Here is a 25,159-nt window from a genome sequence, read left to right as displayed (position 1 = left end):
TAAACTGAAAAAGCCCCCCGAGGTGAAGAAGGCATGGAGGCAGGGGTTTTTATATTTATGTAGAAAATAATAATATTTGTATAATTTTAATCCGTTAATTGTTTTCATCTGTAAAGATATTTGTGTATTTCTGTATATCCTGTGTGTATCAAGCAATGTGTCAGCATTTGGACCCGCATAGGTGCATAACTGACGCGCTCTGCTGGACTTTAGAGCAGCATTTAGTTCGTCAATGGCGCAGTGAAATACTTCAGTTCCTCAAAATAACAACGCACCAACAATGCGCCTTAACACACCTCTTTTATAGACCAGCACACCCATGAGACCACAAAGTGGCGCAAATGGATTTACTATTTAAATAACGTGATGCAAAACATGAAAATTATTGTAGCGCTGGTCTGAAAACAGCAACAAATCACGCCAAACACGTCTCGTGCCTTACTGCACCGGATGTATGATAGGGCCCAATATCTCAGAAAACAAGACAAGATTGTGTATTCCCCAAGAAAATGCTTGTTAATTTCTTGAGTCAAAACCAGAAAAAAAAATCTTAAGATATTTTTTACACTAGTTTTAGGAACCAAAATTAGCAAAACTTAGGAATTAAAATACTAATTGTAAAAAGTATATAATGTGTGTGTATATATATACACTATAATGGTTATTAAAATGAAGTATGCTATAGACTTAAAGCTCCAATGAAGTTTAAAGTGAGTATTTTAGATGTTAGTATCAGTATTGTTTGTTTTTAGGATATCTATAAGCTAGTGCGCTCCTAAACAATGACGAAATTCAGGTTTAGAAGTTTATAAATTTGATATAAACATGTAAAGCCTGCAGTTTGTTACTTCCATCAACGATTTTATTGTCTCCTCATACTTTCTCAGCAAATCATAACCAATCAAATGCTCTCTAGTGTCTGACATGCCCCACCCCCTTCTTCTCATTGGCTGTTCATTTAATGCACTTGAGCTGAACCACTCTCACTGGCAGAGCTGTGATAAAACAAAACACTATTGGCTGTTTTTAAAAAAAGGGGAGGAGCTACATTATGTCCCAGTTTCTTCATATTTCAGTTGAGATTACGTCAAGCATCCAATAAAACTGCACATTTCAAAGCTCCTTACAGGACCTTTAAGGAGGGAAAAAAGGACACAACACATTGGGTTCAAAGACTCATTTCAAGTAAGCTTTAATGTGCTCCAGTGGGACTGAACCACAGTGGCCCAAGGGATTTTTCCGCAGAAATGTACAGTACCATGTCGAATAAATGGGAAGAGTGTGTGGAAGGATGACATGTGTTGAAGAGTTAATTGCATTATTATTATTTTTTTGGAGATCCTCAGCCTTCAGTTTGCTTCCCATCCCAATACAGCCATTAAAAACAAAATAAAAGTCCTGGAAATGTACCGTCACAAAATGAAAACATCACAGTTGAACATTCATCGCCTCTCGGAGCTTTTAAAATCACAGTCTCGCTAAATCCGTCTCAAACTACAGAAATCTTCCCTTAAAAGTGTGCAGTCACTCACGACCCCTTGTTTTCAGCATTACAGTAATACAACATAGACAGCATTGCACGTGTAGCCTTCAGTACGAAAGGAAAGTACCATACGAGTGGTCGTAATCCATCATCTTCATCACTTATTACAAAACAAATAACATTTCAACATAAAACAAAACATCATGCATTCTCTGGGTGAAGTTCTACAGCTAATAAAGCAGGAAGGCATAAAATGGCTTCATAAATAAACTTCTAGGAGTCACAGCGCAGCAAAAAGATGAGTTTTACTCTCGTTTCCAGTACAAATACTGCTAAAAATACTTCAATCAAGAAGCCTTCTCTAGATGAGTATGAAATATTGTCTTGTTTTCAAGAATGACGAGTTAAAATGAAGTGAGTTTTTTCTTAAAACAAGCAATTGGCAGATTATTTCGCTTGTTTTCAGGAAAATCTCACTTCATTTTGACTCATTCCTGAAAACAAGACAACATTTTGCATTTTGAACTTGAAAATGCTTCTTCAACATTCGTAATCAAGAAGCGTTTTATAGATGAATGTAAGATATTGTTTCGTTTTCAGAAATAATGAGTCAAAATGAAGTGAACTTTCCTTAAAACAAGCTCAATAATCTGCCAATTGCTTGTTTTAAGGAAAATCTCACTTCATTTTGACTCATTATTTCTAAAAAACAAGACAATATTTTGTACTTTGTTCTTGAAAATGCTTCAACATTCTTAAATCAAGAAGCATTTCATAGATGAATATAAGATATTGTTTCGTTTTCAGAAATAATGAGTCAAAATGAAGTGAGTTTTTCCTTAAAACAAGCTCAATAATCTGCCAATTGCTTGTTTTAAGAAAAAAATCATTTAATTTTGACTTATTTAATTATTTCTGAAAGCAAGTCAATATCTTGTACTTGTCTAGAAAATGCTTCTACATAATTTTTAAATCAAGACGAATTTTATAGATGAATATAAGATATTGTTTTCAGAAATAGAGTCAAAATGAAGAGTTTTCCATTTAAACCAGCAAAATAATCTTATTTTAAAGCGAAAACGAGATTATTTTGCTTGTTTTCATGGAAAACTCACTTGATTTTGACTCATTATTTCTAAAATCAAGACAATATTTTGTATTTGTCCAGAATTTTGAGACATTTTGACCAGAAACAAGACTAAAAACCTTTATTTTGCATCAATTTGCTTTTGCTGGTTTCGTTAATCTCCAGCTCGACGGTGTTTAGTTTCGTTTTCTGCGGGGAATGTTAACATCGATGCTCGATTAATCATTCCAAGCTGAATCTGTACATCCAAACCCTGTGCATCTGGGAAATACAATCGCCTGCTCTACGCAACACTTATTCGTTAATTCTGAAATGTTATGATCACATCTAATCGTCACGCTGAATTAAAAATGACAATTCCTCCAAAGAGGAAACTCGGTCATGATCTACTTGCCCCTCGCCAATCAATGTATGTCATTTTTCAATGAAGAACAAAAGGAATCTGCAAATGCGAACGTTTCCAGCGTAACGTAATGTGTAACGTACAGTATGGCTTATTGTGTGGGGACTTTTATTTTGTCAGCTGCATAAGTTCTACTATTTTCCACGAAAAATGGCAGAATACACTACCTGACAAAAGTCTTGTCCCTATCCAAGTTTTAGGAACAGCAAATAATGACTCGACTTCTAGTTGAATGCCTCCTCCATCTTAACCCAGACATGTTCAATAATGTTCATGTCTGGTCACTGGGCTGGCCAATCCTGGAGCACAAGCTGCTTTCAGGAGCTTTAATGTGGAGGCTGAAGTATGAGAAGTTCTATCCTGCTGAAGAATTTGCCTCTCCTGTGGTTTGTAATGTAATGGGCAGCACAAATGTCTTGATACCTCAGGCTGTTGATGTTGATCATCCACTCTGCAGATCTCTCGCACGCCCCATACTGAATGTAACCCCAAACCATGATGTTTCCTTTACCAAACTTGACTAATTTCTATAAGACTCTTGGCTCCAGGTAGGTCTTCTACAGTATTTGTGATGATTGGGATGCAGCTCAACAGATGATTCATGGGAAAAATCCACCTTCTGCCACTTTTCCAAATGATCAACTAAAAGTCAAGTTATTATTTGCTGCTCTTACAACTGAGATTCACAATAAGGCTTTTTTCAGGTAGTGTACAGTCTTACGAGGATAAGAAATCAACCTAAGATTAATGTTAATGCTGGAAGTTATAAAGTGTCAAAAATCTACATATAAAACATATTAAATAAAGTAAAACTGTGGGGGAAAAAGCAACAAAACTATGACACATGTTGAAGATCATTTCTCTGTACAGAGCTCAATAGTGACTATACAACACCTGCACATAAGTAGGCTGAAAGTCTCGTATTATTATACAACTCTATGATCAATTCAATACAACAGAAAAAAAACATTCTAGATCATATAACTGTACATGTGGAAAAAAATCGGTTTCAAGTCTGTTACTATAATTCGTTTTTTGTGTTGTTGTTGTCCTGCCGACCCTGAAAGGGTTTCAATATTATTGCAAGATGGTTGTTTTGCACCAGGCGTGCCGTACTGTATATGCGAGAGGATTTTTTTTCAGCATTTTGCATTCATAATTGTTTTTGTCTCCATTAAACATTACAGCAGTAGCTTACAGAAGCAGGAACTCAAAACGGTGCTCATGTTTCACTTTGGGAAAAGTCTCAATAAAATCAGCACACTGCCACTTCAGCTCTCTAAACACACACTCGATTATGCTGATGCGCAACAGAGCAACTTTGGGAAATGATGCCATAAATGGGCAACCAGGTCAGACACGAGGCAACTAAATAGGCGATGGGTTACACACACACTGTTGGAGGTAATGCATTACAAGTAATGTGAGTTACATACTAATATTACTTTTATAAATAACGAGTAAACGCATTACTTTAAAAAAATACCTAATAATATTTGAGTTACTTTTTAAAAAATGTAACACAACTTACTTTTTAGTTTAATTATTCATTCATTCATTTTTCTCCGGCTTAAGGCTGATGTATACTTCTGCGTCAAGCGCATGCGTATGCTACGGCGCAGCCTAGGCATGGACGTAAACCCCTCGCCGTGGCCGTCTGTGACGCTGATGCGCAAAAAAACTGTAACTACACGTCGCAACGATGCGTAGTGCAAGCTCTGTGATTTGTCGGCTTGGTAGTGCTGACAAGTGTGGGTGGGGGTAAGAGCTGTGCGAGCCTGATGCAGCGAGTATTTACAAGTGTGGAGTCCCGTGAAGGAGCTCCGGATGGAGACTGTTGTTTTGAGTTTACCTTATGATTAAAGTTGTTACACGTCCGCCGATTGAGCGAGTTTGAGCTACTTATACATTAAGGTAGCGTTCAGAAAAAACAAAACACCAGCGAAGAAACTCGACACAGAGGAACATAAACACCTCACTGCCAGCTAGTGCTTTGGAAGTGTATTGCAGAGCAACACGAACAGCACGCAGAAGTATAAATGCACTACAATGCGCAAGGCATGCGCCGTGGGTCACGCCGATCACTCGACGCAGAAGCATAAACCAGGCTTTAGTCCCTTTAGTCATCAGGGGTGAATGAACCGCCAACTATTCCAGCATATGTTTTACACAGTGGATGCCCTTCCAGCCACAACCCAGTACTGGGAAACACCCATACACACTCATTCACACTAGGGTATGGCGATGTCGACCAATGTGGCATCGAACGATGTCTAACATCGCGATTTATGATGACATCGTTGTAAATAAATTATTTGCAGCCTACTGTTTCAAATACCTGACCCGCATGGTCCTTGTTTACCCATAAGCAAATAATAAATAAATAAAGATAAGTTGCACACAAATTACCACCTGTCAATCACTTTTTCCACAGGACTCGTTATAATGGCGTCGACAAACTTGGTTGGTGATAAGGTCCACAACCAACAGGAACCAACCAACAGCATCTGAGGTTTTCACTAAAATTATAAGGTACAAACGTGGAAGCGAAAGACTGAAGCATTGTACTGACACTGTAAAACGTTACCTGATAGATTCAAAAGACCGAAGAGTCGTTAGATAGAGACAAGATTAATTAAATATCAGGTTTAACAACTATAGTGAGACGCAATCTAGTAGTACATCCATGATAAATTGTCTGATGTGCACTGCTCTCTGGGGTTTTGTGCTCAAAGCACCGCCTGACTGCCTGGAGCTCAGACGTGCGCATATGCTGCAGCACTTGCTTGTGTGTTTATCTGTGTGTGTGTGTTCACGTGATGTGTGTTTTCAGCAGTATAGTGTGGAAGGAGGGCTTTTCAGAAATGCTAGATGAAACGTCAGTGTGGATCATTTTCATTCTAAAATGTCATGTTAAACTGAGATGTATTAGTGTAAACGGGGCCGTGTGTAATTTTCATGAGCAGGTTGCTGCTGCAACAGGGGCTGGGCGAAGGATTGCGATGCCGGCTCAGCATCATAATGTCTATCAGCCATCGGCGATGGACGATGGCATCGTCTATCAACCCAACCCTAATTCATACACACACTCGTACACTACAGCCAATTTAGTTTATCAATTCTCCTATAGCACATGTGTTACTAATCCTTAGTGTTGAGTCCTAAAAAGGTCAAAAAACTAAGTCAAATTAACAAGGAGGCATGTGGACAGCACAAAATTAAAAAGTTGTAATTCTTAGCATGCCAGAGTCAAATTTATGCATATAAAATATACTTGCCCAACAACAAAATTCTGGCTAGTAAAAATGGCGAGTAATGTTGGAAAACTACTAGCCACAGTGGCTGGTGATCAAAAAGGTTAACGTCAAGCCCTGTATACGACATATAGCTCTGGGGTCGGGAAGTTTTCAGATAACATTATCCTAATATATGATTTTTGATGTGTTTGTTAAAGTGAAATGAAGGTTGTGTTGTTAATTATTGCAGAGCTCCTCTATTAAAAAAAGAAAGGAACAAAAAAACAGGTTCTGAAAGAGGTCGAGCCTCAGCCAGATCAGAAAAAGTAACGCAAATGTAACGTAAAAATAACGCAACTAGTTAATTTTCTGGGAAGTAACTCAATATTGTAATGCATTACTTTCAGAAGTAACTTTCCCCAACACTGCTTACAGATACACTGTAAAAAACCTTGCTGCCTTAAATTTGACATTTCCAGTCATTTCATCTCACTTTAATCAAACTAAACTAAAAATACTGAGTTAAACCTTGCATAACTTAAAGCCCCCATCAAATCTAAACTAACCGTATTGCTAGTTTAGTGATGAACAATTCATCTGTGCATGTCGTTAGGAAAATGAACAATGGTTTGACCTTTTAATCATTAATTGAAATCTACAAATGCACTTCCTGTTCTAATTCTCAGATTAGGTCAGTCTGAGGTATTGGGGCTATGGCTAACACACTTAACCTGTCGTTATTTACTTGCCCTCGTTAACCAATGCCTGTCATTTTTCAATGAAATGCTTACATAATCTGCAAATCAAGTACCAAATTCCAGCGGTGAACACTTGTAATGTAATGTATGGCTATTGCACACAAGATGCGTTGTGTGGGGACTTTTATTTTGTCCGCTGCATAAGGTCTACTATTTTCCATTAAAAATGGCAGAATACAGTCTTACGAGGGTAAGAAGTCAACCTAAGATTAATGTTTAATGCTGAAAGTGTCAAAAATCTACATATAAAAACATATTAAATAAGATAAAACCGTGGAGAAAAACGATGCCACATGTTGAAGATCATCTCTCAATAGTGACAGTGTGCTGATTTCTCTGGGACTTTACCTCTTGTGTTTGGCTTGATGGAGCACCAGCCTTTAACATGATGTTTTCTGCTCATTTTTCACTTCCTTTTTTGTAGTGTTTCCCTATATTTATTATAAGTCTTCATTTCTGAGCCCTTTGCTTACAGCTTGAGCTCGTTGGCGATTTTGGAGGCGATGTTCTTGAAGGCGATGGAGGTCCCGGAGATGCGTTTGAAGCGCACGCCGTTGAGCGACAGCCGGGGCAGTTTGCAGACCTCCATCTCCCACTGCACCAAGCTGTCGTGCCGTGCGTCCCCGTGCACGCAGAACAGCAGGAAGCGCTCGCGCTGCTCGTAGTCGCAGTTGTTGGCGTCCAGCACCTTGCGGATCTCCCGCATCATGTCTCCGGGCTCCAGGGACGAGGTGGTCTTCATGCTCCAGGTGAAGCGTAGAGATCTGGGCTTCGAGTCACGGCCGTCCTCCTTAGGCTCTCCAGAACCACTCCTGTACACAAACATGATAATATTCTCAGTTATAATATAATATAATATAATATAATATAATATAATATAATATAATATAATATAATATAATATGATATAATATAATATAATATAATATAATATAACATGATATAATATAATATAATATAATATAACATAATATAGCATGATATAATATAATATAACATAATATAATATAATATAACATAATATAATACAATATAACATGATATAATATAATATAACATGATATAATATAATATAACATGATATAATAATATAATATAATATAACATAATATAATATAATATAACATGATATAATACAATATAATATAATTTAATATAATATAATATAATATAACATAATATAATATAACACGATTTAATATAACATAATATAATATAACATAATATAATACAATATAACATGATATAATATAATATAACATGATATAATATAATATAATATAATATAATATAACATAATATAATATAATATAACATGATATAATACAATATAATATAATTTAATATAATATAATATAATATAACATGATATAATACAATATAATATAATTTAATATAATATAACATAATATAATATAACACGATTTAATATAACATAATATAATATAATATAACATAATATAATATAACATAATATAGCATGATATAATATAATATAACATGATATAATGTAATATAACATGATATAATATAATATAATTTAATATAATATAATATAATATAACATAACATAATATAATGTAATATAACATGATATAATATAATATACTATAATTTAATATAATATAATATAATATAATATAACATGATATAACATAATATAATATAATATAACATGATATAATATAATATAATATAATATAACATGATATAACATAATATAATATAATATAACATGATATAATATAATATAACATAATATAATATAATATAACATGATATAATATAATTTAATATAATATAATATAACATGATATAATATAATTTAATATAATATAATATAATATAACATGATATAATATAATATAATATAATATAACATGATATAATATAATTTAATATAATGTAATATAATATAACATGATATAATATAATATAACATGATATAATATAATATAACATAATATAATATAACATGATATAATATAATATAACATAATATAATATAATATAATATAATATAATACAATATAATATAATATAATATAATATAACATTATATAATATAATATAATAGTGACATTTAAAGGCTTAACTAGATTAATTAGGCAAGTTAGGGTAATTAGGCAAGTCACTGTACAACAGTCGTTTGTTCTGTAGACAATCCAAAACAAATGTGTCCCTGCTCAGTGAACAGTGCTGAACTTTACAGCCAATCACAGCCATTTCTGTTGAATGCATGAACACAATGACCAATCACAGGTGTTTAAAAAACTCTCTTGTCAACTAGTTAAATAAAGGTACAGCTCATATCTGACTGCTTGTTTTAAAAAAACAAAATTGTAATGATGTGTTGTGAGGTAAAAATATAAAGTTGTGTATGAAAAGCATCGTCAAGGTTCTTGTGGAACTGCGCATTGGTGGATTGGTGGAAAAGACTGCTCAAGAAACATGAAGAACACAGCAAACAATCAGAAATCTCTCTCACACACACTCAAATACAGCACAATGGGGAACTATGTGAATCAACACAGACTTTTTGTCAACTGACCTACAGAGGCCACAACAATAATAAACGTCTCACAGTTTGACAGCAGACAAACTCTAAACCAATCACAGAGGAGCTACAGGAACCTCACCTCAAACTGTACGCCCGCCCACGGGCCTCTCCTTCACTGGGCAACCTTGGGAAATATTAATATTAATATTATTATAGAGAAAACAGCTGAGGTCTAAACTCTATAAGCACAGCTCAACAAGATAAAGTGTAAAAGAAGCAACTTTTCATTTATAGCCACTCTTTATAGGCAGGGTGCGAATTACAGGGGGGTTTGGGGGTCTGACCCCCCTAATTAATGCTTGATCCTCCCCGAAAAACATCAAAACAAGATGTATGGGGAGGGGTCTGCCCTGTAATGGTTAAGAAATAGATGGTTCTGATCTGTATCTTATATAATATTACTAATTAAATTAACAGACAATGTAAATATCTATTTGACCACCCCTATAATGGTTCAAACCATTGTGAATGCATGTTTGCGCCAAATATATTGCTTTAGCAGTTTGAAACCGGCAAATCTAGAGCACCAAAAGACAGCGTAAGTGTTCACAAAACATGTTTCTTGTTAAATAGCCATTTGTAGGTGTCTGTAAAACTAGTTCGTAGTTTGTATTGTATTATACACTTGCTCGGACATCAACGTTAAACAGTAAAATAAAAAATATGTGCAGTCTTTCATGGTCATCTAAGGAATGCAAACCTGTCACCGTTTATTTAATTTCACAAATGTCACTGAGAACCACTCAGTATCCCCCAAAACACTGAAAACAAAAGTTTAATCAATAAATTAGATGTAATTGAATTAAATATTTACATTTGGTTCACTGAGGCATATTACCGAACATAACAAAAAAACGTAACCCCCCCGATCATCATTGTATAATTCGCACCCTGTTTATAGGTACCATTCGTTCACATCAGGTTCGTAGGTGATAATATTCTAACTATATACTGTATTATAATATAATTTACTCTGTATTCTGTTAAAGGTCGTGTGAGATGAAAATAATGCTTTTCAGATGTTAGCATCAGTATGTGAGGATATCTAAAAGCTATAGTGTGCTCAGAAACAGAGATAAAATTCACATTTAGAAGATATATTTTGAATAATATCCAAATGTTTATATGATTTATGCACAAATACAGTATTAAAAAGGCTCACACTTTATTTTGATGGTCCGTTTGTTTAATTTAGGTTACATTGCATTTACATGCCAAATAATTCTCATTAGTAGACTGTTGGGAATAGGGTTGGTGTAAGTTGACATGTACTTGCATAGTTTCTTATAGTCAGTTAAATGTCTGTTAAAGGAGCAGCATCAGCAGATATTAAGCTGACATTTATTATATTTTGGGTTGTTTTTGAACCTAAATAAGGACTAAATGTATGCTGTGTGTAGTTTATCTATAATTGGTAACATATCGGAGACTGTAAGGGGGTGTATGTGTTCATATATATTTGCATTTATTTATTTATTTTATATCATTGCAGACGTTACAGCAGTTATAATCAAATCCTGTTCATAGAAAAGTTAGTAATGAACATTTATACACAAGCATTATTGTATAAAGCCTCTGTTTTGCGAGAAGTGCTACTCATATGTAGGCCCACATGGAATCTGTGCGCGCAGAATTCCGCAGATTTTCCGCAGATTTTTAGCCCATCATTGATTCTGTTTATTTACATGAGTAAATGTGTGTAAAATCTGTATTTATTCAGTTTTTAAATTAATTTCAGTAATATTATTGACTAATATGAAAATGTTCATCTGATTTATGTACAATACAGTTTGTAAAGTAATATTTTCTGTCTTTTAGTAGAGATATTATATGAGAGACTTGCTTTGTTTACCAAATAAAGTGAATCTAATTGGATTTGCATTGTAAACATTAAATACATTTAAATAGTATTACTTTTTATTTCATATATTAAGGTTTTAGTTATGATACTGCCAAAATAATTCAGCAGAAATCCGCAAATTTTTACCAAAATTCTCCGCAAAAATAGTAAAAAACGTCCGCAGATTCTGTCTGACCCTATTCATATGATATGTGAACAACTCGTACGGCTTTACTTTGACATTTCGTCGAGTAAAAATGACGTAGACTGAAACTTTCTGTCGTACACCACGGCCACCAAAAGGGTGCCATTAGTACCCTTTTGGCAGTGGAAGCGCAAGCCTGATAAAGTCCACTGTACTGTACCAGTCAGTGGAAATAAGCCAATAAAGCTACCATTCCTAATGTGAACGGCCCTTTTAGACGGACAAACAGCATTACTTGCCTTATACAAATACTACCAAAGACTTCATCCAATGAAAGCAGTACCATAAGGCATGTTACACTTGATTTGACCACAGTTTAGAGCTCTGCGAACATCTCCTAACTGTGCTAAAAATCATTATAACACAATGCCTGTGGAAAAAAAGCCTTAAAGTGACAGTTCACCCCAAAGTGAAAATATACTCACTATTTACTTCACCCTCAAGTGCTTATAAAGCCTTATGAGTGTCTTTCGTCTCTTGAACACTAAAGAAGATATTTTAAAGGTCTCGTTAAGCGTTAAGTGCTCGAGATGTTTGACGTAATTGCAACTGAAACACGAAGAGAGGGCGGGGCATAGTATAGCCCCTCCCCTTTTCTCTGCCAGTGAGAGTGGTTGAGCTCAAGCGCATCCAATGAACAGCTGATGAGAAGAAGGGGGTGGGGCTTGTCAGAGACTAGAGAGCTTTTGATTGGACAGAAGATGTGATGAGAAACTGAAGTATGAGGTGGCGTGAATAAACAAACTACAAACTTTCGATGTTTATATCAGTTTTATATCTTCTAAATGTGAATTTTGTCATTGTTTTGGAGCGCACTAGCTTAGATATCAAAAAAAAATTACAATGCTGATGTTAACATCTAAAAAACTTCATTTTAATTGCTTACTAACAAAATACTATAGGAAAAAAATGACCAAATACTATGGAAGTCAATGGTTCCAGCATGCTTCGAAATATCTTCTTTTGTGTTCAACAAAGGAAACTAAAGTAAACTAAAGCGTGAGTAATTGTGGGTGAACTGCCCCTTTAATGTGACGTTGACAGACTGAGAAACATTCGTTTGGGGAACAAGAAGACCACCAGCATTCAACAAAACTACAGCATGGGTAAAGTCAGGGGAAGTGACATCATCATCATCATCATCATCATCATCATCATCATCATCAGGAGGAGGAGGAAGTCAGTCCGCAGGCCGTGCAAACATTGACAGAAGTGACGGATGCACAGGTCATTAGTATAACACACACACACAACACACACACACAGGTCTGTTCTGGGCAGGAGGGTGTGTGAGGACACGCTCAAATGCAGGACTGAAGGGAAAGTCGAACTAATTAATCCTACCTCGCACTTCTGAAAGACAGAGTTCTACAACACACACACAAACACACACACCCAACATTAGTCCGCTACAGACGGGAGAAAAACAAAGCTTTTCCAGGATCTGAATCACTGAAAGTGTGTAAATCTACACTTGTCAAATAGGAACATGTAAAAAGCAACTCGTGTAAACAAGTTAATCATAGCATTGCCTTGTTCAGATTAAGGAAAATAGTTTGATTGCTGACATCCATGTAAACGTAGTTATTCGATTTATTCAGTAAATGCTTTTCCATCATAGTTTCAAGAGTTCCCACTTAGATATGCTTGGCGTATAAAGCAGGTTTGGCATGCTGTCCCGGGAGAGAACCCTGAGCTCGGAGATATTTGAGCCCAGGGCTCCCGCCCGGTCGATAAGCATATCAGGAGATCCGAGATCAGGTAGGTCTCGAGAGCTCCCCCTTTAGAAAAGGGGGGAAAAGGAGGAGAAGGGGTGGAAGGGGGGATTCTTCCAAACCAAGATAGAGCAGTAGGGAGAAAATGATCCATTTATAGTAAACTAGGATCGCTCTGACTGGATTATTACTGATTACAGATGAGTGGCCAGACGTGCTCAATCATATCACGTGCTCCTCTCGAAATTAGTTTATGAAACTTCACTTATGCACATTTATCCGCTTGTTAAGTCGTGACGTATCGCTGACGTATGGAATACAGTTTAAAGGTCCAAGCCGCTGCTCATGTGAACTGAGAAAATATTGGCTTATGGCCACTGTTTAGTCATATCAAACTTTAAAGGGAATTTTAGTCAAAATCACGATGTACAGGACAGTCTCTGGATTTGCTGCATCACAAATACCAAAATTTTAACAATAAAAAAAATGAATCACTTTCTGGTCATCAGATATTAGGCATGGATATATATATACTGCGATCGTAATTTTCGAAAGTCTTGCATCACTGTGTAATGCCGAACTCAGACTGCATGATTTTAGCCCTGATTTTAACGAATTTTGGTGAAATCGCAGACAAATGCTTGAAATCACAGGCAGATCGGTGCTCAATCACGTGAGTGACAATCACACAGTGTGAACTATCAAAGACGAAATCTGAGAGAATCGCCGATAAGTCACTGATGACCGTGAGATATTTGGCATGCTAAATTAAAATGGTTGTGCCCAACTGAGCCTGGTTTCTCTCAAGGTTTTTTTCTTCACTTTCGCCAATTAGTGAAGTTTTTTTCCCTCTCCGCTGTCGCCACTGGCTTGCATGGTTCGGGATCTGTAGAGCTGCGCATCGTTGGATTTGCTCTTCAGTGTTTGGACTCTCAGTAGTGATTATTAAACCACACTGAACTGAACTAAACTGAACTGAACTTAAACACTAAAAACTGAACTACACTGTTCCAATTTACTGTGATCTTTTATGTGAAGCTGCTTTGATACAATCTACATTGTAAAAGCCCTATACAAATAAAGGTGAATTGAATTGAATTAAATATCTGGAGCTGTCGGCGATTCAAATCATGCCGTGTGAAATGTATTCTGATCGAAAATTACATCGGCGATCACCTACAGCCAATCAGAGACCAGCATTCAGTAGTATGGGTACTTGCAGGCCAGCGGGAGGCTGGGGGAGACGTTAAAAGCACTCAATTTCAGTTTAATTGGACGCAAGAAATTGAAGAAAAACTAGTGTAAATTTGGCAGGGGCACTCGTGTCTGTTTGACGTATCATTTAAGTAATACCACAACCGGGTCGAAAAGTAAAAGAAAGTTGAGGAGAGATTGTTAATTCTCGTCAAAAGCCAGGTGAGCAATACAAGTTTCTAAAGCTAAAGCCTTCTTCTTCCATTATGTAGTTAATAACGAAAGATATACAGTATTACGTGACCTCGCGTTGTTTCCGTGTCACTTCTCGCGTTTGTTGGGTTGTGAGACGTAGTTTAGACAAAGTTGTCAGCGATTCTTCCTATTTTAAAGTCATGCAGTGTGATCTCTCTTGTCGCCAATCCATCCTACAGTGTAAACACAGCACCGACAGAACGCTACCTCAGATAGTCATGCAGTGTGAAAACATCCGTGACATGACTACTTTTCAAATCCTGCAGTCTGAACTCGGCATAAGTGTTTATTATTACCATTTGTTGAGTCTCCCCATACAGTTTTATGTAGCACTTGGACCTGGAAGCCGCTTCGCCTGATATCACACTTAGCAAGTGGATTCTTATCTGAATTAGGGCTGCACGATTAATCGAAAAAAGATCACGATCTCGATTCGACCCCACACACGATCTTAATCCAGCATCTCTATGATTCAGCCAGTTATATTACTTTATTTTCAAGTTCAGAAGAGAAGCATAAGGCGGTTGCACAAGTCTTCACATTGCTTTATATGTGTTGCTCAGTTTCACATACTGTATTTATAAGGAATAATTCACCTAAAAATATAATTTCTGTATTAATGTAATGATGTATTCGCCGGCCGCGAATGACACGTGAGCTGACGCACTGTTTGTTTACTAGAGAGATGGAATGTGCGCGTGAATGATGTCTACTTTAGTTAACGGAATCTGCATAGGCTGTGAATAACAGGACATGATTTGTAAGTAATGTTCAGTTTGTTGCACAGAGTGATGCGCAGGAGGCATGACATTAGCCGCACTCGGCAGTGAAAGTGAAACCAAAAGTGTGCACATCATTTAAATGATCATATCGCATTTTAGAGTTATGATTACGACAAGCATTTGATACTTTCTTTTTTCTTTCATAGCGAACACAAAGTTTTGTGGCTGAGAATAAATGTTTAACAGTGCCAGTATAGCTACTCTAGTTTATATAACATTAAATATAATGCAGTTGAATTTAAATCGTCTCATTTTAAAGGTGAAATAAAGGCTAATAATGCTGTCAATGACCAATGCAAGCATATATCTCAAACATAATAATTCAACTTCAGAATTAGGAATATTCTGATGTCGTCACTTTACTGTGCATTAATGACCAGGTCAAAATTAAAAGTCTGTTCAAGTCCACCATTCCGACTCTTTACAAAATTGAGCATTTTAACCAACAGTAGACCTGCACATAGGCCTTATATTATTAGTGTTGCTTTACCATATGTTTAAGAAACAATAATAATAGCTTGCTCATATTAACCTTTATTTTATTTTTGAGAAAATAGTGATCTTGATTTTAAGCAAAAAACAAAACAAAAACATTGCTCTCATTTTAGCCAGAATTGTGCAGCTCTAATCTGAATAAAACTTTAGCATTTTCAGTCATGGAAATTAGGGGTTGTCAAAAATATGTTCAAATAATTAGATTACATATACCAATGTAAATGCAGTCACTAGCTACGTTTCCATCCACCTATTTTATGCAGATTTTGGCATACCTGTCAACATTGGGATGTGAAAATAAGGGATATGCCCACCATAATAAGGGATTATACCCAACAGAATTTGTTTGGGAAACAGCGTCTATTTATCACTATTTATCGCGCGTCAGCTGACAGTCACGCACCGCTATATGAGTGCTTTGAGGATTGCATAGAAGGGGTGACGGCACCTGTAATGAAAAGGAAGGGAATCTCGCCATTTTTATATTTATTTTAAAGTGTTTTCATGCCTAAATAAAGCGAAAGCACAGAACAGACTCACATTTAAGAGCGAGGGGCGGCCCCTGGTGGTTCGGAGTATCGGCTCTTTAATGCTTATAGCCACCCTTTAGAGAATGACTGAAAATACGGGAGAAATATGGGAAAACACCTTTATGGAATGATAGCGGGATAGATCTGTAAAATATGGGAGAATTCCGGGTAAAACGGGAGGATTGACAGGTATGGATTTTGGATATGCGCATTAAATAATGGTTGATGGAAACGCCATGATGAGCATCTACTTTCAAAATCCACATAAAAACGTGTAAAAGCGCATAACTGAATAGGATCAACTTTTTATTTGATAAGGAAAAATGCGCATAAACTACAATGGAAACACTTTTACCGAACAAATTCCAGTATGCACATTGAAAAAGTCATGTGATTTAGTTATAAGGGACCATGTGATGATAAAAATGTGTGTGAATGGACAAACCAGCAGGCTGAGCACACTGTAAAACATCTGAACTGTTGTTTTGGTCATTCTTAAACACCGTAAACGTTTCAGTATTAGTGTCATTACATTATTAATAACTTCCAGAACTGTCAAAAGCGTCTGTGCTCAGCGTCTCAAGTCTTAAAACACCTTAACGCAGTTATTGCTTCTTCTGAAGCGCCAGTCATTTATTAAATAAGGAAAAGATTGATGCAGCTTCTCCTACCGCAGCAAATTCCATATTTACTTTGGATATTTGGCGTCAGTTAATCAGGAAGTGATGATGTTATTCTCTTTGACTCATTGGATTAAAATTATACTTTATTTACATGCCTTTTAAGCAATCTTCCAGTTTTGCGCATGAATTTAATTTACATTTTTAGATGGAAACACAACTCATGATTATGCAGACTGACCTGCGCACAAACTTGGATGTGAGTTTGCTGATGAAGCCGGACGAGGTGCCCCTGCGGGCCTGCGCGAGCGCCCCGGTGTCATGGGACAGTGTGGGTGAGGCAGGCGGCCCGTTGTAGGTGGCACTGCGCCGGTCCCTCAGTTGCGCCCCATGGAAGGTGCTGCGGCTGGATGTTCCACGCGGGAAACGGGTGCGATCCGGAGTCATGCTGCTGATGCTGTGAGCCGATGGAGACGTTGAGGGAGCTCTGGAGCCCGAGCTGAAGAAAAACCACAATCATAGGAATAATCAGTCAGATTCAGACTTTATTTTATTAATATTTAATTTATTAAACAAATCAGAACAAAAACACTGTTTAAATGACAACAAAATAACTAAAAAATACACTCCAGTATACTCCACAAATACACCCCAGTGTACTCCACAAATACACCTCAGTATACTCCACAAATACACCCCAGTATACTCCACAAATACACCTCAGTATACTCCACAAATACACCTCAGTATACTCCACAAATACACCTCAGTATACTCCACAAATACACCCCAGTGTACTCCACAAATACACCTCAGTATACTCCACAAATACACCTCAGTATACTCCACAAATACACCACAGTATACTCCACATATACACCTCAGTATACTCCACAAATACACCCCAGTATACTCCACATATACACCTCAGTATACTCCACAAATACACCCCAGTGTACTCCACAAATACACCTCAGTATACTCCACAAATACACCCCAGTGTACTCCACAAATACAACTCAGTATACTCCACAAATACACCTCAGTATACTCCACAAATACACCCCAGTGTACTCCACAAATACAACTCAGTATACTACACAAATACACCTCAGTATACTCCACAAATACAACTCAGTATACTCCACATATACACCTCAGTATACTCCGCAAATACACCTCAGTTTACTCCACAAATACACCCCAGTATACTCCACATATACACCCCAGTGTACTCCACATATACACTCCAGTGTACTCCACATATACACCCCAGTATACTCCACAAATACACACCAGTGTACTCCACAAATACACCACAGTATACTCCACATATACACCTCAGTATACTCCACAAATACACCTCAGTATACTCCACATATACACCCCAGTGTACTCCACAAATACACCCCAGTATACTCCACAAATACACCTCAGTATACTCCACAAATACACCCCAGTATACTCCACAAATACACCTCAGTATACTCCACAAATACACCTGTGTACTCCACAAATACACCTCAGTATACTCCACAAATACACCCCAGTATACTCCACATATACACTCCAGTATACTCCACAAATACACCTCAGTATACTCCACAAATACACCTCAGTATACTCCACAAATACACCCCAGTATTCTCCACAAATACACCCCAGTATACTCCACAAATACACCCCAGTATACTCCACATATACACCTCAGTATACTCCACAAATACACCTCAGTATACTCCACAAATACACCCCAGTATACTCCACATATACACCTCAGTTTACTCCACAAATACACCACAGTATACTCCACAAATACACCTCAGTTTACTCCACAAATACACCCCAGTATACACCTCAGTATACTTCACATATACACCTCAGTGTACTCCACAAATACACCTCAGTGTACGGGGATAATGATCAAAACTCTTTGGGCATATTTGAGCGAGACACTAGCGGTCTAATCCAATTCAACAATCTGTGCTAAGCTAAGCTAAAAGTGCTCCCACCAGACCCGGAGATCAGCTAAATAGATTCAGAAATGCTGAAACTCTGTGAAGTGGAGTATTCATTTAAAGTACATGAAGTCAATAACATAATTTGTACTTTAATAATGAGTAGAGAGTGTGTGTGTGTGTGTGTGTGTGTGTGTGTGTGCGTGTGTGTGTGTGTGTGTGTGTTCACCCTTTGAACTCTGTGTTGTCCTCTATGGGTGGCAGCGGGGATTTATTGGGATGTCCTGAAGCAGACATGGACTTGACGTGTCGCGGGCGAGTGGAGGACAGCGCAGAAGCTCCAGGAGACACCGAAGAAGAGGCACTCGCAGATGCAGACATCTCTGTCAAACTGAACACACAACAACACACACACACACACACACATACGATTAATCAAAGTCCCTTTAAAGTACACATACAATTTTACAATTTTGTTAGCTCACATTGATAGTTTTGTGGTGATTAATTCATCTGTGCATGTTCATGCGCTGCAGAGAGGTGTGTGTGTGTGTGTGTTCACCTGCTGTCTTTGCCGTTGGGTATGGCGGAGTAGCGGTCAGTGCTGGATCTCTCACACACGTATGTGTTTCTCCTAGTCATCCCGCCAGCAGCACTGTTCTGTTCACACAAACACACACACGCACACACACACACACACACTTAAATTTGAGCACTTCTGCAGGTACTTTAAGGATGTGTAACAACTTTAATCATAAGGTAAACACAAAACAGCTCTCCTTCTGGAGCTCCTTCACAGGATGTGCGTTTTCAGCGGATGGAGGGCTGTTCAGAAATGCTCGGTAAAACACAGTGTGGACGTGGATCATTTTCGTTCTAAAATGGCATTTTAAAACTAAGACGTATTAGTGTAAACGGGGCCTAAGTGTGTATTTTTCACGAGCTGGTTTGCGACGGGGGCGGGGTGGAGGATCAACGATGCCGGCTCAGCATTGTGTTGTCTATTGGCCATCGGCGATGGATGAAGGCACAACCCTAGACCATACACAAGCGCTTAACGCAGAAGTATAAATCAGCCTTAATCTTGGAATGGTGTACACGGAGTTCAAGACAACATGAGTGTTAGCTGTGTGATCTGTTGTTTCTCACCCCTGAAGCCGTGGAGTTTTTCCTGCGCTCCTGCGCCGCCAGAGGAGACGCCGCCATGTCCCCTTTAGAGCTGGAGGTGGGCAGCTTTCGGGAGGCGTCCCACTCCTCCTTCTTCTCCCCCTCCACGCTGTTGGCCTGAGAGCGTTTGGTGTAAGACACGGCCGGGGGAATGGACGGAGCCACTGAGAGGAAAACACACAAGTTCTAAAACTCACACACACCGGCTTCAGAATAACAATACTAGCCCTCCTTTTGCCCAGCTGAGCAAAGACAGCTTCACAGTATTCACTATTATACACTAACCGGCCACTTTATTAGGTACACCTTACTTGTACCCTTTTGCCTTCAGAACTGCCTTAATCATTCAATTCAACAAGGTAGTGAAAATATTCAACAGAGATTTTGCTCCATATTGACATGATAGCATTCACAGTTGCTGCAGATTTGTCGGCTGCACATCCATGATGCCAATCTCCCGTTCCTCCACATGCCAAAGGTGCTCTATTGGATTGAGTACTGGTGACTGTGGAGGCTATTTGAGTACAGTGAACTCATTGTCATGTTCAAGAAACCAGTCTGAGATGATTCACGCTTTATGATATGGCGCGTTATCCTGCTGGAAGTAGCCATCAGAAGATGGAGACACTGTGGTCATAAAGGGATGGACATGGGCAGCAACAATACTCATGTAGGCTGTGGCGTTGACACCATGCTCAATTGGTACTATTAAACGCAAAGTGTGCCAAGAAAATATCCCCCACACCATTACACCACCACCAGCCTGAACCTTTGATCCATGCTCTCATGATGTTGACGCCAAATTCTGACCCGACCATCCGAATGTTGATGCAAAAATCGAGACTAATCAGACCAGTCAACGTTTCTCCAATCTTCTATTGTCCAATTTTGGTGAGCCTGTGTGAATTGTAGCCTCAGTTTCCTGTTCTTAGCTGACAGGAGTGGCACCCGGTGTGGTCTTCTGCTGCTGTAGCCCACCTGCCTCAAGGTTGGACGTGTTGTGTGTTCAGAGATGTGTGTTCAGACCTCGGTTGTAACGAGTGGTTATTTGAGTTACTGTTGCCTTTCTATCAGCTGGAACCAGTCTGGCCATTCTCCTCTGACCTCAGGCATCAACAAGGCGTTTGCGCCCACAGAACTGCCGCTCACTGGATATTTTCTCTTTATCGAACCATTCTCTGTAAACCCTAGAGATGGTCATGCGTGAAAATCGTAGTAGATCAGCAGTTTCTGAAATACTCAGACCAGCCTGTCTGCCACCAACAACCATGCCACGTTTAAAGTCACTTAAATCACCTTTCTTCCCCATTCTGATCCTCGGTTTGAACTGCAGCAGATCGTCTTGACCAGGTCTACATGCCTAAATGCGTTGAGTTGCTGCCATGAGATTGGCTGGTTAGAAATTGCGTTAACAAGCAGTTGGACAGGTGTACCTAATAAAGTGGCCAGTGAGTGTATTCTTCTGGAGAAAGTAAATATGAAGAGTTCAGATGCAAAAACCTCTAAATGCCATCTGAAGTTTTCTCCTAAAATGAGCATTTTTCTCAGCCTCCTATGTTTATGTTGAAGTATTTCACTTTAAAGGCAATGAAAAGAATTTATTCATGACTATAAAAAGTAAAATGTCTGAGCCTACACACAAGACTCCAAGAAAAATGCAAATTTTACTAGAAAACATCAAACGCGTTTTGCTTCAAAACTCTTCATATAGTTATTAGCCATCCTGTATATTTTATCCCCAATTCCTGTTTAACGAACAGAAGATTTTTTCAACGCAGTTTGTGTGTGCATTGGGAGTGCGAGTGTTTTACCGTGGTCACTGAATCTCCTCTGTTTCTGTGTGGCTGAGATGCTGCGCTGGACTTTGGAGTGCGCGGGCGACTGTGAGGAGCTGTTGTTCAGGTCACTGCTGGGTCGCGACCTTTGACACAGGTTTGTGGTGGACAGAGAATCGCTCCCTTCAAACTGCAGAGTCAACAAAACATTAAAGAGGACTTATTATTAGCAGTGTGTGAACATATCCAGCCTCTAACAGTATTACCTGTATTTGTTTATAATCAGACTTGATAAAAACAGTCTGCAGAAACATTTTGATTGACATTCTCCCTTTGTACGTGCCATAAGAGGGGGAAAGCCCCGCCTACTAGTGACCATCTCTCGCTCATTAGCATAGGACATTAGTCTTGTTTTTGAATCTGCCACTATGCTGACACACAGGCATTTGTAGCTCCGCCCTCTTCTCAAAAAAGGACAATCTCATTTGAATTTAAAGCGACAGTCACCAAAACGCCACAATTAGGATCAAAGCCTAAAAGGGTCAGAGAGTTAGAAAACAAATTTCACACACACTAGGGATATCAGAGATCTATTTAACATCTTGTAAAAATGACCAACTTTAAAGAGCAAAATAAACCATTGCTGCAGTTCACTAAGTAGCCAGCAGTGTTGCTAATAGGTGGACATTCTCAACTAATTAGCCTAGTTAAGCCTTTAAATGTCACTTTAAGATGAATACTAGTGTCTTGAACAATAACCAATAAAATAATATATTGTCATCATAGCAAAGACGAAAGAAATCAGTTATTAGAAATTAGTTATTAAACTATTACATAAAAAATGTGTTTAAATGGGTTTCTCTCCCTTACAGAGACACTTGAGAACATTTGAAAAACTATAGAAATTTCCCAGGAGAGTGAATAATTCTGTCTTTAAGTGTATATATAAATCTAGTTCAGGGCAAAGACTTTAAACTGTGATGCTAAATAAGAATAAATACTAATAAATAATAAATACTAAATAATTTATTATAAATAATAAACTTATTGGGAATTTCACAAGAAAAAACAATGGTGTGCTTGGTTTTAACGTAACTTTATTCTTTCATGAGTTATTTACAAGCCCCCTCACACTAATGTGCCACAAACAGGACGTTAATATCACCAACCTTGCCCATTTTATTAAGGTGTACCCATGTAAATGGCCCACCCTGTATAATAGTATTTTAACTCCTTAACTGTATCCGCCAAATTTAGAATGTACCCTTATTATTATAGGTGATATATGCATATTACACATAATTTGTCAACTTATGTTCAAGTTTAGAATTATTTTAGATTTTTTATGTACTGAAAATGTTCTGAATACAGGACACAGACAGCTCAGAGAATAATGAGCATGAAGTCAAACTGCAGAGGAACATGCATGTGTCTCTGTTCATTATGATGAAGTTATGTTGGTTTCTGACTTGCCTCTGGAGGTTTCCTGCCCAGCAGAAGATACGTGGCCATCACCTCGTCATATTTCTGCCCCACTAACGCCTCTGTGATCTCATCCTTTGGGAAACCCATAGTGATCATCAGTTCTGGAGGAAACAGAGTGAGATGCAGTGTTGGGCGTAATTAGTTATAAAGTAACTAGTTACTGTACACACAGTCCTCCCTAAGACTGATAGTCAAGCCCTAACTGACTAATAGCGCAGCCCTAAAGGACTGATAGGCCCTTCCTAAAATATTGATAGCCCCTCTATAAAAGACTGATAGCACCGCCCCAAAATACTGATATACCTTTCCTAAATGACTGATAGCTCCACCCTAAATCACAAATAGCCCCTCCCCAAAATCACTGATAGCTTTGCCGACCTTAAGGGAATAATAACTCTGCCCTAAAACACAGATAACCCCGCCCCAATAGACTGATAGCCCCGCCCTAATAGACTTAGAGACCCGCCATAAAGGAATGATAACTCTGCCCTAAAACACTGATAACCCCGCCCCAATAGACTGATAGCCCCGCCCTAAAACACTGATAGCCCCGCTCTAATAGACTGATAGACCCGCCATAAAGGACTGATAACTCCACCCTAAAAGACTGATATCCCCGCTTTAAATGACTGACAGCCCCACCCTAAAGGACTGATAACTTCGCCCTAAAGTACTGATAACTCCCCTCTAAAGGACTGATAGCCTCACTCTAAATGACTGATAGCTCTGCCCTAAATGGCTAATAGCCCCGCTCTAAATGACTAATAGCTCCGCCCTAAATGACTGATAGCCTTACCCTAAATGGCTAATACCCCCGCTCTAAATGACTAATAGCTCCGCCCTAAATGACTAATAACCACACTCTAAATGACTGACAGCTCTGCCCTAAATAGCTAATAGCCCAGCTCTAAATGACTAATAGCTCCGCCCTAAATGACTGATAGCCCTACCCTAAAGGACTAATAGCTCCGCCCTAAATGACTGATAGCTCTGCCCTAAATGACTGACAGCTTCGCCCTAAAGGACTGATAGCTCCACCCCAAAATACAGATAGCCCTGTCCTAAAGTACAGGTAGCTTCGCCCTAAAGGCGTTCTATGTGACGAAGTAAAGAAAGTTGTTTCCAGGGGTCAGAGAAGGTTCTGGTATTTGATTAAAGATTATGAGGGCAAATTAAATTCTTGCTAAATAATGATGTGCACAGATTCATGAATTATAACAAGCATTACTATATACACATATAGAAATAAGAAGAGTAAATGTTGATTTCATGGTGACTTTAAGGACAAAAATGTCCACACTAAAACCAATTAAAACTATTTTTTTTTACTGCAGGAACACAAACCGATGCGTTTGGTGTCGCTGAAGTCTGGCTCCGGCTCCGTGTATGGCTTCAGTTCCTCTTCATCATGACCCACATTTATCCAGTGGTCCTTCATGATTTGCTGTAAGAGATCCACACACATTATAAACACATTTACATCAGAATTAAACAATTGCAATAAATCAAGCAATAAATGACTGAAAGCTCCGCCCTAAAGGACTAATACAGTCTTCCCAAAACACTGAAAGCCCCTACCTAAATGACTTATAGCTCCACCCTAAAAAACAG

At 38.0% G+C, this 25,159-nt stretch overlaps 1 protein-coding gene across 2 annotated transcripts in view; it reads right to left on the bottom strand.

Annotated features, from left to right (window-relative positions):
* Positions 1–1,176: 1,176 nt before the first annotated feature.
* mark1 (MAP/microtubule affinity-regulating kinase 1) overlaps positions 1,177–25,159 on the bottom strand; it is an 81,241-nt gene continuing 57,258 nt past the window's right edge. The window contains exons 10-18 of one of the 2 annotated variants that reach the window (XM_056448255.1): positions 24,893–24,992; positions 23,537–23,649; positions 22,100–22,253; positions 20,271–20,452; positions 19,684–19,781; positions 19,351–19,512; positions 17,405–17,662; positions 9,607–9,651; positions 1,177–7,779 (exon numbers count right to left, since the gene is read on the bottom strand). In XM_056448255.1, coding sequence (XP_056304230.1) covers positions 7,437–7,779; positions 9,607–9,651; positions 17,405–17,662; positions 19,351–19,512; positions 19,684–19,781; positions 20,271–20,452; positions 22,100–22,253; positions 23,537–23,649; positions 24,893–24,992 — 1,455 coding nt within the window. In that variant the 3' untranslated portion in view covers positions 1,177–7,436. The remainder of the gene's footprint in view (positions 7,780–9,606; positions 9,652–17,404; positions 17,663–19,350; positions 19,513–19,683; positions 19,782–20,270; positions 20,453–22,099; positions 22,254–23,536; positions 23,650–24,892; positions 24,993–25,159) is intronic. The other variant, XM_056448256.1, reaches the window with a different exon arrangement.

Source organism: Danio aesculapii, chromosome 22 (genome assembly GCF_903798145.1).
Source record: "Danio aesculapii chromosome 22, fDanAes4.1, whole genome shotgun sequence".
In the NCBI taxonomy this organism is placed as follows: domain Eukaryota; kingdom Metazoa; phylum Chordata; class Actinopteri; order Cypriniformes; family Danionidae; genus Danio; species Danio aesculapii.
This window is presented reverse-complemented; position numbering and strand designations above follow the sequence as displayed.